The 17601-nt window shown below is 43.8% G+C and overlaps 1 protein-coding gene across 5 annotated transcripts in view; it reads right to left on the reverse strand.

Annotated features, from left to right (window-relative positions):
* Positions 1 to 17022, reverse strand: part of LOC123763299 (dachshund homolog 1) — a 117587-nt gene extending 100565 nt beyond the window's left edge. For 2 of the 5 annotated variants that reach the window (XM_045750445.2, XM_045750444.2), the window contains exon 1: positions 16296 to 17019. In XM_045750445.2, the coding sequence (XP_045606401.1) occupies positions 16296 to 16936 (641 nt within the window). In that variant the 5' untranslated portion in view covers positions 16937 to 17019. Of the gene's footprint in view, positions 1 to 16295 lie in introns of all 5 variants that reach the window. The other 3 variants (XM_045750443.2, XM_045750441.2, XM_045750442.2) reach the window with 3 other exon arrangements.
* Positions 17023 to 17601: the final 579 nt, after the last annotated feature.

Genomic DNA, 17601 nt, shown 5'->3' on the forward strand with positions numbered 1-17601 from the left:
AGCCATCAACCAATGCGCTGTCTGAACCCACAAGCCACCAACCAATGCACTGTCTGAACCCACAAGCCATCAACCAATGCGTTGTCTGAACCCACAAGCCACCAACCAATGCGCTGTCTGAACCCACAAGCCATCAACCAATGCGCTGTCTGAACCCACAAGCCACCAACCAATGCACTGTCTGAACCCACAAGCCATCAACCAATGCGTTGTCAGAACCCACAAGCCATCAACCAATGCGCTGTCTGAACCCACAAGCCATCAACCAATGCGCTGTCTGAACCCACAAGTCGCCTATGAGCAACCAGCCACAAGTGAATACAAGCCGCCAGTCTGTACACAACCGGTGGTCAAGCCACAAGCAACCAAAAACTCAGCATCAGTACAAAACCTTAAATCAAAATCAACGCGGACATGTTCCCCGACTACAATCGATAACCAAGTCGGAGGCGGGAGGGGGGGGGGGGACTCAGTGCTTCCAGTGACCAGTGAGAGGTCTAGGAATTGACCCAGTGCGGCCCGTCACTGTTGACAGCGAAAGAGTTGGCATTGACAGTCCCACTTCTGTCAAGCCACTGTGGTCATATGCCTCATGTCTGAGGGGGGAAAAAAGGTCTCCTTGAACCCTCGAGGCCAGAGTTATGAGGAAGGTCTCCCGGAACCTCCAAGCCTGAGCCATGAGGAAGGTCTCCCGGAACCTCCAACTCTGAGCCATGAGGAAGGTCTCCCTGAACCTCCAAGCCTGAGCCATGAGGAAGGTCTCCCGGAACCTCCAACTCTGAGCCATGAGGAAGGTCTCCCTGAACCTCCAAGCCTGAGCTATGAGGAGAGGCCGACGGCGCTTCACCTCATTACACTACAAGAGAGAAAAGTGAAAAGGCAACTTAATCGAATGTTGCCTTTATCACATTTTCCAAGACTATAATTAAGACCAAGATTAACTAAAACTATACAAAAACCTTAGTTAAAAAGCCGTCAGAAACGAAATACTCAGCACGAAGAGTGGGAGGACAAGAGAGCATGAATGAGAACTAGCAATATATACGAGATATGAGCCATAGTGATGTAAAGGAAGCACTTGAGTAACGACGTAATGAGTGGAATGAAACAAAAGGAGAAGGTAGTTTAGGATAACTTCAAAGGCCTACGCATAGTCTCAAGAGTGAGTCAGAATATAACAAGAAACGAGTAAATAAAGAGCTATTATTGAAGAGTGTGGTTGCCGAGAGGCGGAGCCCAGGAGCTGATGGGAACACGGGAAGGACACGTCACATGGAAATAAGAGAATCTTGGAAATGTGTAATAAAACAACAACAACAACAACAGGGAAAACAGTCAAAGAAATGTATTTCAAAACGAATAAGAGATACTTGATGAGAGATAACATTACCAAGAGATAAAGGAGAGATAACAACAACTCACTGTTTATACTGTCAACAAACCCAAAGAAATTGCAGGCTGGAGTTGGAAATATACAGATAACACAATAGAACCACTTCAGATGCACTTTTCCTAGTCAGTTGACCAGACTAAACAAAGGGGAAAGGATAATCAAGTAAATTAGAAGGAAATTCCTAACCACGAAGACAGAACCGGAGAACCAGAACCTTCGTAATATTACAGCGCCTTCAAGACCAAGAAATGGTCGAAGTTGCTCCAAAGCCACATTACTCGGAAACTGACAGCGAATGACCAAGTGACCAGGCTAAACAAAGGGGAGAGGATAATTAAGAAAATTAGAAGAAAAATTCAAGAACAGAATGCAAGCTGCAAGAGATTGTTGACCCGGATAGCTTCCCGTGGAAAGAGACGAGGTAAGTCCGAATGAAGAGTATATTGAGGAAAGGGAAGGTGCTAGAGGTATTAGATGATACAAATGCTTCAGTTCCAGCCAACGTCGTCACCACGGATGCTGAAGAATGCTGCACAGGCCCTCACTATACCTGAAGCGAGTTACCCAGATTGCTTAAGAAAAGCACAAACTGAAGATCGATGTCACGGACACACACACACACACTCGCACACACTCTCCCAAGTACTCGAAATGATGATAATGATTACACAATTTGAACATCGAAGAAATACTTTGATATGTAAGCCACTTCCAACACAGCTTTAGCTAATCAAACAATCTTACTATTGTTCTGCGAAAATTTGATGGCAGTTACACAGGACACAGAAGGATGGGAAGGCTTCGTATGCCTAATCTTAATCTAAACACACTCCATACTCCATGGTGGAGGCAGACTCCATACACAGCTTCAAATGTAGGTATGATAGAGCCTAATAGGCGCAGGAATCTGTACACCAGTTGATTGGCAGTTGAGAGGCCGGCCTAAAGAGCCGAAGCTCAATCCCCCCTCAAGTACAACTAGGCGAGTACACACACACATGCGCACGCGCACACGCACACGCACACGCACACACACACACACACACACACACACACACACACACACACACACACACACACCATCAAAAGTACACAAACCGCTACGCCAACGCCAACAGTATCCCCCTCAATATTTGCGTTCAACACAGCGTAGGCGTCTGAGGGGAAGTGAGGGGAATAGGGCAGGGGAGGGGTGGACCAAGGCAGGGAGAGGAGAGAGAGAGTGGTAGAACAGAGCAGGGAGAGGGGTGAGAGGCGAAGCATATGAGGAAAGAAGGGATATATAAGAAGGGGGAGGAATCAGAGAGGGGGGGGGGTTACGGGCTATTCATGCCCGTGCCACCTTTTGGGTGGCTTAATCTTCATCAATCAATCAATCAGAGAGGGGAAAGAGTGCGAGATGCGAATGAAGAAATGAGAGGGAAGGGAGAGAAGATACAAGGGAGGGCGAGGAATTAGAGGGGGGAGGAGGAGGACGGTAGAAGGAATAGGGAGAAAGGAGGAGGAGAGAGGAATGGGATAAGAGGAAGGAAAGTATAACAGTGTAAGACAAGGAGCTCAAAGAAAAAAAATGCAGGAATATTAGAGAGTACAGAAACAGAAATAATAAAAACACCAGAAAATTATGTTATTAACCACACACACACACACACACACACACACACACACACACACACACACACACACACACACACACACACACACACACGAGAGGCACCTTAAGCATCCCAGGACGTAAGCCACAGACATCTGAGTAGTCAACGAGTCAGAACGAAAGAGAGGAGAATGAGGAGGAGAATGAGGAGGGAAGGTGGGGGGGGGATGAGTGAGGCCTCCTGGTCCTTGCTAACAGGTATTAACATCTCATTACGGGTGTAATTCATTAGCTCCCCCATTACAAGAGCCAGGCAAGCCGTCTACAGTTACCACCGCGCCAGGCCAAGTTAAAAACTGCCACTGTAACCCGACCCGACCCCTGCAACTCGGCCCAAATTGTTCGTTAGAAATTGTTACATCCTCTATCGTCGCGGAGAATCTTCTTCCAAATGATGAAATTGAGATGAGTGTAGGAGGGCGGAATGGAGAATTGGGGAGAGGGGGGGGGGGAAAGAGAGCAGGGAAGGAGGAGAGTGGGGGAGGAGTTGTAGAGTAAGAGGAGGAGTGGCAAGCTGAACAGATAGAAAAGACAGCCGAAAGAGAGAGAGAGAAAGATAAACATGTAAGATTGTGAAGGGACAAGTCGAAATGCAACAATAGGCGGGACAATAGAGAGTAACATTACTTGTCCACCTTGTCTAGGTCTTCAGGCAAGAAACACACCCATTGCCTTAGACTGGAACCCAAGAGCTGTAGGTTAGCATCGGAACAAGCATACAACAATTATCAGCAAAGAGGCTAAACCCTCGGATCCTAACAAGATAGAGAGAGAGAGATTTACAAGTCTTCTGATTTCCGTTGAAAACTATTGATTCTAACAATTCTTTTCGATGAATCGAATTCTAAAGTTCTAACACTTGAATCACATTCTACTCAAGTTATAACACCTTAGCAGCCACACAACAATATCTTCATATCGATTGTGCGGAAGCGTTATCAGGCTACAACATCCGCCTCACTTCGTAATCACCTTAAAGAAACACACTAATCGAAGACTCGGTGCATGGATTTTCTGGCGGGTTTTCCCCTGTCTTGCAAGTTTGATCTCGTTCCTGTTTAAGTGTACCATCTAATTCTAAGGTAATCAATTAAGCGGCAGAGTTTGTGTGATATTATTTATATTGACCTCAGGAAAGCTGTCCGCACTTCGCTGTAGGTTATTGACGGATGTAGAAGCACATGAGAGGCTACTGACGGATGTTGAAGCACATGAGAGGCTACTGACGGATGTTGAAGCACACGAGAGGCTACTGACGGATGTAGAAGCACATGAGAGGCTACTGACGGATGTTGAAGCACACGAGAGGCTACTGATGGATGTTGAAGCACATGAGAGGCTACTGATGGATGATGAAGCACATGAGAGGCTACTGATGGCTGTTGAAGCACATGAGAGGCTACTGATGGATGTTGAAGCACACGAGAGGCTACTGACGGATGTTGAAGCACACGAGAGGCTACTGACGGATGTTGAAGCACACGAGAGGCTACTGATGGATGTTGAAGCACATGAGAGGCTACTGATGGATGTTGAAGCACATGAGAGGCTACTGATGGATGATGAAGCACATGAGAGGCTACTGATGGATGTTGAAGCACATGAGAGGCTACTGATGGATGTTGAAGCACATGAGAGGCTACTGATGGATGATGAAGCACATGAGAGGCTACTGATGGATGTTGAAGCACATGAGAGGCTACTGATGGATGTTGAAGCACATGAGAGGCTACTGATGGATGTTGAAGCACATGAGAGGCTACTGATGGATGTTGAAGCACACGAGAGGCTACTGATGGATGATGAAGCACATGAGAGGCTACTGATGGATGATGAAGCACATGAGAGGCTACTGACGGATGTTGAAGCACACGAGAGGTAAACATCTTCTGGAGCCCATCAGAGAGATCTCCAGAAAGAAGCTGATGCATACGGCGGTGATAGAGATAAAGTATATAATAATTTAAGTTACCATCAACTTCCAGGGACGAACTGTACCATCGATGTGTCCATTAATGGGACCAAAGAGCCGAAGCTCAACCCCCGCAAGCACAACTAGGTAATGGTTCTCGTAATAATATTATATATAATTTATATATGACACTCTGGATAATAGTGTCGTCGACATTGTAAGCAAATTTACGGACGGTAGACCTAGGCTTCCAAAATAGGCTACACTTAACAAAATTGTAAAGTGGGGGAAAAAAATTGGTACTGAATTTTAGCTCGGGAGTGAAATAGTAAAATTGATAACGAAACGAATCTGAAAGTAGCGATAAACACGTGTAACTTACACAAATGTATTCAAAATGGCCAAATTTTTATTTAGATAGGATATAGGTTAAGGATATAGGTTACCATCGATTTTGGAAAATAGATTTGTTGATGTGAGAACATGGTAGAAGATAATGCCTGGAGGCACACGAGAGGGAGAAATGGGATCCATTTCAAATGGACCAGACCAGCAGGTCAATGGCAATTTTGTTCCTACGTTATCTGATAAGGAGAGATACTGCATATGTACAGAAAACTGTGTAATTACCTAAGTGTAGTTACAGGATGAGAGCTACGCTCGTGGTGTCCCGTCTTCCCAGCACTCTTTGTCATATAACGCTTTGAAACTACTGACGGTCTTGGCCTCCACCACCTTCTCCCCTAACTTGTTCCAACCGTCTACCACTCTGTTTGCGAAAGTGAATTTTCTTAGAGTGAATAAGTCTTAGAGTGTAAAGTGAATTTTCTGAAGTGTGTGTGTGTGTGTGTGTGTGTGTGTGTGTGTGTGTGGTGTGTGTGTGTGTGTGTGTGTGTGTGCCTACCAGCCATAGTGTAGTGGGGTTAATCATCATGAAACTCAAGTCTCTTGCTACAAGGAAGAGGCACAGGCCGCTGGCATCCCGCCCTCCGTATAGCTACCTGGCCTAGTCGCTTTATACAGGAGGTTCAACAGCTTGTGACTGGCGTTGAGTATTTCATGTCTAGTTTACGCAGTAAATAAAAGCCTAGGCCTATTGTGGACGCTAAATCAAGTATTTTATCAGAAATGGTAATAACTGCTGATTCCATTGTAGCGCCCATCGGATAAGAAACGTTCAGCTTCCTGATGGGCAATATAAAAATGCAATGTACTGAATTACAAGATAGAATGACAGTTTGCAGGCGATGAGTCACAATAACGTGGCTGAAGTATGTTGACCAAACCACACAGAAGAAAGTGAAGAGACGACGAGACGACGTTTCGGTCCGTGATGGACCATTCAAAATCGACTTGAGAGTGGTCCAGGACGGACCGAAACGTCGTCGTCCCTTCACTTACTAGTGTGTGGTTTGGTCAATAGAATGGCAGTTTATTGATGGATAGGCTAAGGGAGACTGGATTGATGAATAGACTAAAGGAGACTTGATGGATAGGCTAAGGCTGTGATATAGGAAGGCTTACTGATTAGCGAGATTAGGCATTTCTTTTAAATAGCGTTTATTGCATAAAATTATAATAAATGAGTTTCCCAAAACTTGTCTAAGAGCTAGAGCAACCCTTCCAAGTCACCTCTAGACAAGTCAACCAGGTGAAAGGGTCAAGCTATTTTACAAACAAATAATGTTACTCTTTTGAGTTACTTTATAACTCATATAAAAATAACTTTATATGAGTTATATCACAGCTGTTTGGACAATCTTGAGCATTATTAAACGTGGAAAGTCAGCCTGGAGCGTTATTAACATCCGGTAAACGTAAACCTGAGAAGTCCGATGTAGATAAACTTGCTTTTACCATCCGGCTTGAGACCAAGCATTACCCCTGGCGATATTCTGATCAGTGTGGTTATCTCTATCCGCAGTGTGCATGTCTGCTTCTCTGATACAAATACAGGTATTTGAGCTCGTGAGACGATTCTCTTTCCTAAGAAACCGTAAGGTCCAGAAACTCTGATATCTCAAACAATCGTAGTAGGGTAATATATACCAATAATAATTACAGCTCCCCGCTGCCCTAGAAAATTATAAGAAAATACTAGGAAGACCATGAACAAATCCACAAGGGCCGTGACGAGGATTCGAACCTGTGTCCGAGAGCATCCCAGACGCTGCCTTAATCGACTGAGCTACGACTTGATATTTGTTCATTTGATGTATCACGCTATTGTGATTTCTGTGTTTAGGAAGACCACTTTAATAGGACGCTACGAGACAATATATGGAACACCTGTGATATAGGAAATGAGACAATATATGGAACACCTGTGATATAGGAAATGAGACAATATATGGAACACCTATGATATAGGAAATGAGACAATATATGGAACACCTGTGATATAGGAAATGAGACAATATATGGAACACCTATGATATAGGAAATGAGACAATATATGGAACACCTGTGATATAGGAAATGAGACAATATATGGAACACCTATGATATAGGAAATGAGACAATATATGGAACACCTGTGATATAGGAAATGAGACAATATATGGAACACCTGTGATATAGGAAATGAGACAATATATGGAACACCTGTGATATAGGAAATGAGACAATATATGGAACACCTGTGATATAGGAAATGAGACAATATATGGAACACCTGTGATATAGGAAATGAGACAATATATGGAACACCTGTGATATAGGAAGGATAAATGAGGAACAAATTAGTGCCAAAGTGAAACATTTGTGGAGAGGTAAAACAAGAGAAAGGAGAATGACCAAAGAGAACAAAGATGGCCAGTGAAGCGAGAGAACAAGGAAGAACAGCGAGAACAAGACGAACGTAGGAAAGGGAACAAGAAATCCTAAGGAAAAGTGAAGGAAAGGGAAGGTTATCCAGTTTCATAAGATTCTTGACGGAGTTGACCGGTTGTTGCGACTCCTGACAGTCTGAATAATGACCATTAATACTAATCATTTTATTGGTAAAATGTTCAGATATTATCATAATTATGTTCATGATAATTCTAAGCATGACTTAAAAAATGTTGTTCTAGTCAGCAACTGAAAAATTACTGGTGGCCTATGATGATGATGATAAATAAAAATGTAAAAATAATATAATGCAGTCTAATAGCTGAATTTTTTTTTATGTTAATAATGTGTTAATAACAAATTTAACATTCTGGTTAATATTAACTAGAATGTCAACTAATATATTGGACACACTACGTACATATTACAGTGTCAGGCCACGTAGGAAGAATTGAAACAGGAATTTCCATAAATACTTTCGTATTTAATAATACATCTTCAGATGGATGGATGACATAAAATAGATATATTATATACATAATATTTTCGTAGGTCTATATACGCTTTATAACGTAATAACAAATCGTCTGAAAATTTAATGATTTTCTCAGAGCAAAAACATTCTATATTACCTCTATACTTTAAGATCTACTTTAGTTTATTCTCATGCGATGTTTTTACAACATCTGCAAAATTACTATCAAAAACATACAAAGTATATAACTATCTGTAGTAATCACACAAATATATATATTATATATATATATATATATATATGTCGTACCTAATAGCCAGAACGCACTTCTCAGCCTACTATGCATGACCCGATTTGCCTAATAAGCCAAGTTTTCCTGAATTAATATATTTTCTCTAATTTTTTTATTATGAAATGATAAAGCTACCCATTTCATTATGTTTGAGGTCAATTTTTTTTAATGGAGATAAAATTAACGTAGATATATGACCAAACCTAACCAACCCTACCTAACCTAACCTAACCTAACCTATCTCTATAGGTTAGGTTAGGTTAGGTAGCCAAAAAAGTTAGGTTAGGTAGGTTAGGTAGTCGAAAAACAATTAATTCATGAAAACTTGGCTTATTAGGCAAATCGGGCCTTACATAGTAGGCTGAGAAGTGCGTTCTGGCTACTAGGTACGACATATATATATATATATATATATGCTCCTCTGCCAGTTATGCAAGGGCCCATAGTCTAACAGAAGAAGATAAAAGGAGCAAGAGGAAAAGCTAATCCTTTCTGAAATATTAAAAATATTTTCTTCTACCACCCCTATGTAATTTAGTGCTTCGCCGATTGGACATAGCTGAAGCACTGCATGTCAAACAAATCATGCAAACTATCAACAGGTGGCTAACACACACTACCATCTTCGAGACCAAGATGGTAGGAGCTTCCATCTTGGTAAGCCACAGTAGGCCTACTGGCCTATGCCACACTTCACCTTGTTCTCGGTTATATATCCAACTGCTCCAGCTAAATTGTATTACGGGCTATTCATGCCCGTGCTACCTCCAGGTTGGTTTAATCTTAATCATCTAAATTGTAATCACTTGTGCTTTGCAAATGAAAATGTTGACAAGGTCAGCGAAACGTATCTTTAGCGCCAGACCATAACAAAACTGTAAAATTAGCTTGAGAGAATTAATTGTTCACCTTCTCAATTGAAGAAGACCTCAAGGCTCCAATTGTCCAGGCGAATGAAATGTTTTAACACATTAACTGACATTACATTTGAGAAACATGAGCAAACTGTTGCTCCACAACATCAGCGGCGTGTGTGATGGGCTGAGGAATACGAAAGCGCTCAGATATATTGCCGGTGTTTGACATAAATTTATATACATGACGAGTCTGGTGAGTTGTATATATACATTTATGTATATATATGTAGAAGCTCTCCACATACCCACGATATAATCATCGTCACACTTGCTCTCTCTCACATACTGCACTATTACAGACCTCTCTCCCCTCTGTTACAGCGCCCCGTCTCCCCTCTGTTACAATCCCCCCCCCCTGTTACACCGCCCCCTCTGCTACAGCCCCTTCTCCCCTCTGCTTCAGCCCCTTCTCCCCTCTGCTTCAGCCCCCTTCTCCCCTCGATCCCCGCAAACCCAATCGAATCCCACCGGCGCCACCACTGCTGTTCCGTAATAACAATCCACAAATAAACAATCCCGACTGCCTCGTTTTCGTAACTGGCTGCCGCTAACGACGCTAACTGCCGGTATCCTATGTCAGCAATTACGGAAACGCCTGCCCCTCCCCCCCCTTTCCTTCTTCCCGTATTTGCAAATCGCTAATGAGACCAAGGCATCTCGCGCTAGTGAGGGGGGGGGGGGGTAGGGGATAGTGAAGGGGGTTAGGTTCATAGGCCACTGCCGTCTTTGTATCGACTTTAGATATCAAGGAATTGAATTACAAGGCGGAGAAGATCCCCTTGGAGTGAGCTGGATTCTACTTTTTTTTTTTTTAAAGAGGAATTGGGGGGGGAGGGGTAGTCTTGTTAGAGAGACATCGCTCGTTTGAAAAAAAAAAACATGTACAAAAGTCCTCACGAATTTTTTTTTTTACGGTTCTGCCGTTTTGTTGGTGCGTTTGTCTTCGATTAAATAAATGTCCACTACGAATTCTCCAGTAAAGTGCATATGGATATTTGAGTTTAAACTATTTAGATCCATAGTCATTTCAAGAGGCCAAGATGAGGTAAGCATATTATAAGTTCTGCCTACTTCACCTGGATGTGTGTGTACATGTGTATGTATTATTAAGAATTGAGTAACTTTTATATATTTATATATACAAGAGTTCTTACATTCTTGTAAAAATGTTTGTAATTAGCCTCACAAGATTGTCACTCGCTTAGCTAAACGAACTATGGGGTTCAGTTCCTGATTGTGTGTGTGTGTGTGTGTGTGTGTGTGTGTGTGTGTGTGTGTGTGTGTGTGTGTGTGTGTGTGTGTGTGTGTGTGTGTGTGTGTGTAACCCTTTCCACCACCGCCCACGGGATGGGTATGGGTGCATAATAAAGAAATTAAATTAAAAAAAATTAAAATATGAATAATGTTAATTGATAATTTATGTACATTGAACCCAAGAGGTCTACGAAGCAGACAGCCGTCCAGCTGCTGGAAATGTCTGCGTATTATAGATAAAAGCCGTTGTATCGAATTAAATCGCTTTGCTTATTCCTGTCAATCTTATCTATGTTGAGGAAGATCGTAAATATTTATTTAGTAAATACATCCCAAAAGGATAAAAGTCGATTAGCCTATTTCTACCCTCCAGTTGCGGGAGATATTTTAAAATAATATTTAAGAATTCTAACCAAAAACAACTCAGTGTAAAATCTATTTCAAGAATGCCTAGTTATGCCTTATTTCATTTTTTGTAACAAGTGAACAATAAGGCCGCTCAGGTTGATGAACAACACAACGCGTTGACCAGACCCCACACACTAGAAAATGAAGGGACGACGATGTTTCGATCCGTCCTGGAACATTCTCAAGTCGATTGGGACAACGCCTGTAGGTCCCTGGAACGCAGGCGTCCGGGGCCGCGATTGTACGCACTGTCGGCTCTCACGGCCTGCCCAATCCCGAAAATACAGTTGTCATAAGTGCCGCAGATCCGTACATACTAAACTGTGTTATCTGTGATCGTCAGCCGGATGTTAGCGGCGCTACACGGCGTTCTCTTCCCCCCCTCCCTCGCTCCGTATTGAGTAAACTGCATGACGACTGTGTGTGTGTGTGTGTGTGTGCCAACCGCATCTCCAGTTTGATTGCCCGGGACTCATTTCGACGCCGGCGAAATAAGCGATTATCGATTAAATTCGGTAACGATTAGGCGTCGGAGTCCTAGTGGGTTAGGTGGTGGCGATGGCCCGACGCGCTCCACCACCACCACCACCACCACCGCCGTCTGCTTCTCTTCAAGTCACATCTCCCGAGTTTTCCACTCAAATATTCTCAGAAGATTTCATTGTCTGTAAACTATCATTCACACTTTACAATACCACAGAAGTCTGAACAAAGAATATATATATATACCCCTCTCGGAGCGGCGTCCACACAGTAAGTGTATATTTCTACGGGTCACAAATTGGGTGTAACTAGCTCCGAGTCATCTGGCTGGCATATTAACCAACGGTGTTTCGCTTCACCGGGAAAATATTCATGACGTCTGCGAGTACCGGGAACCGCCACTATTCCAAGGAAGGGACGGCCCGGCCGGCCGCTCCGGACACAAAAGATCGGCTTCGGTCAAATGAACAGCCTCTCCTGCGGTGATATAATGGCCATTCCAAATAGCCTAAACGACGCAGCCTCCGCTCCTCAATGGGAGTGAGTGTAGGCTAGGTGTAGCCACAACACATGTGAGTGGGTCCTCTATGGGGCCACAATGGGGCAAAGACTAAGCATATTGTTAACACGGAGGGTGTATAAGGCGAGGGAGGCGCTTTGCTAATGGGTGTGTGTGTGCAGTGTACTACGGTAGGTGTAGTCTAAAAGCCAGGGAGAAGCGAGGTAGTACACGCATAGTGACAACGTGAATTGTTGCTAGGGAGTGTAGCGTTATTAGCCGTGCGAGTGTAACTCTCTCGTTGTCGAGGGCAGCTTGTGATCTCTGTGAGGAGTGATTGCGAGGTATCGCCGAGCACATCAGGCGAGGGCTGTGTGCTCCATGACGGCACTGCAGCGAGTAGAGACTAGGCTCGAGTGTAGTAGTGAGGAAATCTAATTAAAGCAATGTGTAGCACCTAGTAGCGAGTGTAGGGCCATGTGTAGTGGCGAGTGTAGGCTATGTGTAGCACTGGTTAAAGCTAGTGTAGAGCGTTTATCACGCTTAGCGAAGCAATTGAAAATTATGTACAGCAAAGTGAATGGATGTTACGTAGAGCATTGAGAAGCGAGTGAAGGCTGTGTGACGCTGAATGAAGCGAGTGAAGGCTGTGTGACGCTGAATGAAGCGAGTGAAGGCTGTGTGACGCTGAATGAAGCGAGTGAAGGCTGTGTGACGCTGAATGAAGCGAGTGAAGGCTGTGTGACGCTGAATGAAGCGAGTGAAGGCTGTGTGACGCTGAATGAAGCGAGTGAAGGCTGTGTGACGCTGAATGAAGCGAGTGAAGGCTGTGTGACGCTGAATGAAGCGAGTGAAGGCTGTGTGACGCTGAATGAAGCGAGTGAAGGCTGTGTGACGCTGAATGAAGCGAGTGAAGGCTGTGTGACGCTGAATGAAGCGAGTGAAGGCTGTGTGACGCTGAATGAAGCGAGTGAAGGCTGTGTGACGCTAAACATAGTCGCCAGGAGCTGTGCTTACTAACCAAAATACAGCCAAACGTTACTAGACAATTGAGGCGGGCGACCGGAGCTGAAAACAGGCTAGTGTGGTCGAAATGAGGAATGGAGAGGATTAGCGTACCGCAAATTGATTGGGCTGACAATCGTTCTAATCTAAAACGACATTAGCCAGGGGGAAAACCTCAATGCTACGAGTTTACACGTAGTTTACACTACGTGTAAACTTAATAATAATAATTATTATTATTATCTCTATTAAAAAATTACTATATTGATTTGGGAATAGCACAAACAAGAAATATCATTCCAAAAAATATTTGATGCTATTTGAGAACGGCTTCAATGAACCTTGTTAGCTGAAGAACTTGAAGCCTTTTGAAGCCTAGACTTTATGACCCCTTTTAAGGTAAAGGGCGGAAAGCCTAGTTTAGGCTTGTCAGCCCACGATTAGGTGCAGACCAGGACAACACGCCTCAGGAGACATCATCAGAGAGAACCCATGCCGAGTCACCCTATGATAAGCCAAGCCAGTGGATCGATAATGGGGTAACTGGTGGAAGCGATAGTCAGAACTTGAAAAAAATAGGTTCAAAAATAGTTTAAAATCAGAGTTATAAGGGACTCACAGTTCAAACCAAAGATGTGACAAAGGTATGTAACGAGGGAGCTGTTATGGGTGATAACACCATCTTGGTGGCTGTTTATGGAGCATAAACAAACAAATGCCAATTGCCACGGTTGACAGCACGGGTGAAGCCACAGTACTGTGACCTGGAGCAGCGCTTCGGTGTAGAACTTTAGTAGTAACAGTAACCCATTCAAGGCTGTGAATGGGTTACTGTGGTGGGGCTCTTGTGTAGCAGAGAGCGGGGGAATGGGTGGCAGTGTGAGGATTGGTTGTGGCCATTATGGAGTCGACAATTAGCCACTTGACGTTATTGTGCGGGTCAGTGGTCCGTGTGCCATACACTAATTATTCGCACTGGAGATCCTGGCGCTACACTCGTAAATCATCAGGAGGAGACCAGGAAGGGTGAGAGGAGGAGGAGGAGGGATGGGAGAGGAGGAGGAGGAGGGGTGAGAGAGGAGGAAGGGTGAACGGGGAGGAGAGATGGTAAAGAGGGGAGAGAGGGGTGGATAGGGAGAGCGAGCAGCATAGAACCCATCAGTGACGTGAACAACGCCGCCCAATCAGCATACAACAGTAGCAGAATATGCGCTACTCACGGGGGCCCCCCTCTCGCACGAGGTCGTCTCTAAACCGCATAAACTACACAAGGGGCTAAAGTCTGTTAAGTCATAAATATCTCCCCACTCAAAACATGCCCCCAAAGTACACAATAAAATACCCAAGCAGACGGGAAACTTCCCTAGGGTGACCACCTCTCCACTCCCCACCACACACTCGGCGCCAGTCAGCGCTTGGCGCCGTGGCCACTCCCGTTTAGTGTATACATTTGATGACGTTGACTTTGCCACTGTTTTTAGCGCTAAGAACGTAGAGGCGAAATGAAATTAAGTTAATAGGCAGCGCGATCTTTATTTATTATTACAAGCTTAGTTAAAAGCTTCTAATATTGCCTTCACGCAATTCTGTAATTTATTATATATATATATTATATATATATATATATATATATATATATATATATATATATATATATATATATATTATATATATTATATATATATTATATATATTATATATATTATATATATTATATATATATATATATATATATATATATATATATATAATATATATATATATAAAATAATGTGTGTGTGCATGTCTGTGTCAAATAGAGAATATCATTTTTAAATAAAATAAACAAAACAATTAATATATGGTTGTCAATTCGTGGACTTTTGTGTGTGTTGTACCTAATAGCCTGAACGCACTATTTGGTCTAGTATGCAAGGTCCGATTTGCCTAACAAGCTGAGTTTTCCTGAAATTATGTTTTTCTAAATTTGTTCTTAAAGACTAGTAAAGCTTTCCATTACTTATAAGTTTTTAAATGCAAGTTAAAACTGCCGTAGAAATATGACCAAACCTAACATAACATAACTAAACAGTAATTCATATTATTTAATATAATTATATTAATTCAAATAAACCAATTTCATAAAAATGTTTGAAAACAAAAAATCACTGCCTGTTAGGCAAATCGGGTTTTGCATACTAGGCTAAGTAGTACGTTCTGGTTATTAGGTACGACATTATATATCTAGTGTGTATCTTGCTAAATGTTAATCCCATAACTTAGAGGGGGGTAGAAATAGGCTAAGCTACTCTATCCCTTTGAGATGTATTTTCTTGTCTCAATAAACATACTTGAACTTGAACCCCACAACTTCTAATGCTCTGCACAGCACTTCGGTAACTGGTGCAGCGTGAATACCTAAAAGTTGTAACTTAAAATAATACTTTCGCACCAGTGACATATGCTAACTCAAAAATCAATGTCCAGGATTCTCCCCTTAGGCTATATCTCTCCCACCTCACGACGTCTCACTCTTCCAGCGTAATTCTATCAATATTTTTGTTATGTTTAAACACACATTGATCCATCTGCATTTATGTAACTCCTCTGGGCTATTGTGAGAGGGGGAGTACAAAGTGTGCTGAATAATAAGGATATGTATTTTGTGTGTGACTGTCTTGCGAACAACACTAATCAAACATTAGGTTATGATCGTCGAGGACTGGTCACCACGCGTCGCGGCACACCTTCAGGGATCAAGTTTGTGTTGAGAGTGAGTGGGAGAAAGTGTTGTGGGGGGATGACAAGGGTGTGCAGCGGTCCTAGCCAGCAGACACCACTCTACCCACTGGATGCACCTCTCAGACACGGCTGTGTGCTTTTGCCCAAGCACACACACCTGTTATTATGAAGTATATAATAACTTCATTATTGTGAAGTATATTCTAATGCAATCACAGACGCTCACTCACGAATTCAGATATTGTTCTGCAGAATACGATGCTCGAAAATGCACCCATAAATCCCGTCTTAAGATCCGAGATAAGACAAAAATCTCAATATTAACGTGTGCTGAATCGAGGATTATCAATAGCTGTCACCGGGAACTGGCAGCCGTCCACCCGCCCCACTGCAGCCTCAGGAGTGACCAGCCGCTAGGAAGACAACAGAGCAGGAGTAGCGTACACGTACCTGGCGGTGGTGCAGTCCTTGTAGAGGATGTCGAAGTGCTTGACTGAGAGCAGTTTACACCTGTTGACCCCCGGCTGGATGGCCCCGAGGCCTCGTAAGATGCGCACCTGGTCAACATTGCACACGATGGGTTCTATTGACAAGCGCTTGAGCTTGGTGTAGACGGTGTGTAACCCGCCCACTAAGTGCTTCAGGAACAACTCAAAGGCTTGTGGTAGGCATAACATGGTGTCGCCATTAATGATAAACGCCGCCACTTTGGCTCCGCGATAGTCCACAATTTTGCACTCGTGACTTTCTGACGAAGGAACCGGCGGTGGCGAATGGTACTGACGGGGAAAGTCTTTGAGTCCGGCCAGCAGGGAGGACATGGGAGGCTCGGCTCCAAGGTGGAACTGGTGCGGCATACCTCCTCCCAGCATGCCATGGCGATATCCTCCCAGACCGGGCGGCGAGGACGTGGGTATGGGCACAGAAGGAGGCAACTGCGACGTCAGGCTCTGGACTTGCGACACGGCCGCCAGTAGATGCGACGCCAGCGAAGTCGACGACGGAGGAGAGGGACTTTTGTGAGGCGGCGACGACACCGGAGGTCGTCCGCCTTGGGTAGCGCTGGCCTCCATGAGGGCCTCTGTACTCATAGTGAGTCCGTCTGGTATACACGTCCGCGCGCCACCACCAAGACACACACACTCTCCCTCAGATACAAACTACAACTCTACAACTGCTATTGGATCGGATTTCAAATCGAATAGTTACAAAAATCAAACAATCAACTGATAGCTGGCTCACTCAATTATTTGCGTTGCGAGTGCCATTATGATTGGTTGTTGGGGTGCTGGAGTGGCGTGGCTTTGGCGGTGATTGGTGGAAGTGGTGTGGAGTGGGCGGAGCCGCGCTGCGCGCACCGAGGGGAGGAGCGACCATCCTCAGTCGGCGGCCAGCAGGCGGCACGGTAGGGAAGGTGTGGGGCTCGCACTCTTGCGTCCAGACGTGATCTTCTCGGCTCTTGTAAGGACGTAGGGCACGGCTGCCCGGGAACGTGCTCCGGGCCCTCAATGGTTTATGATTAAACTGTTAGACCTTCTCGCACATAACAAGCAATTCGTGACCTCATATTTAAGGTTTAGAGAACCGGTCGGAAGTGATAAGTGCTTCCCTCTATTGCCACTTCACACAATGAACATCTTGCTTTCCCGACTTCAGAAAACTGGAATTTCTTCCCCGGTCATGATTAAAACATTTGTTAATATCGCGATTTAAATGTAAATCAATTGGCAATTTACATTTAGATTACATGATTAAC

This window comes from Procambarus clarkii, chromosome 49, assembly GCF_040958095.1.
Source record: "Procambarus clarkii isolate CNS0578487 chromosome 49, FALCON_Pclarkii_2.0, whole genome shotgun sequence".
NCBI lineage: Eukaryota > Metazoa > Arthropoda > Malacostraca > Decapoda > Cambaridae > Procambarus > Procambarus clarkii.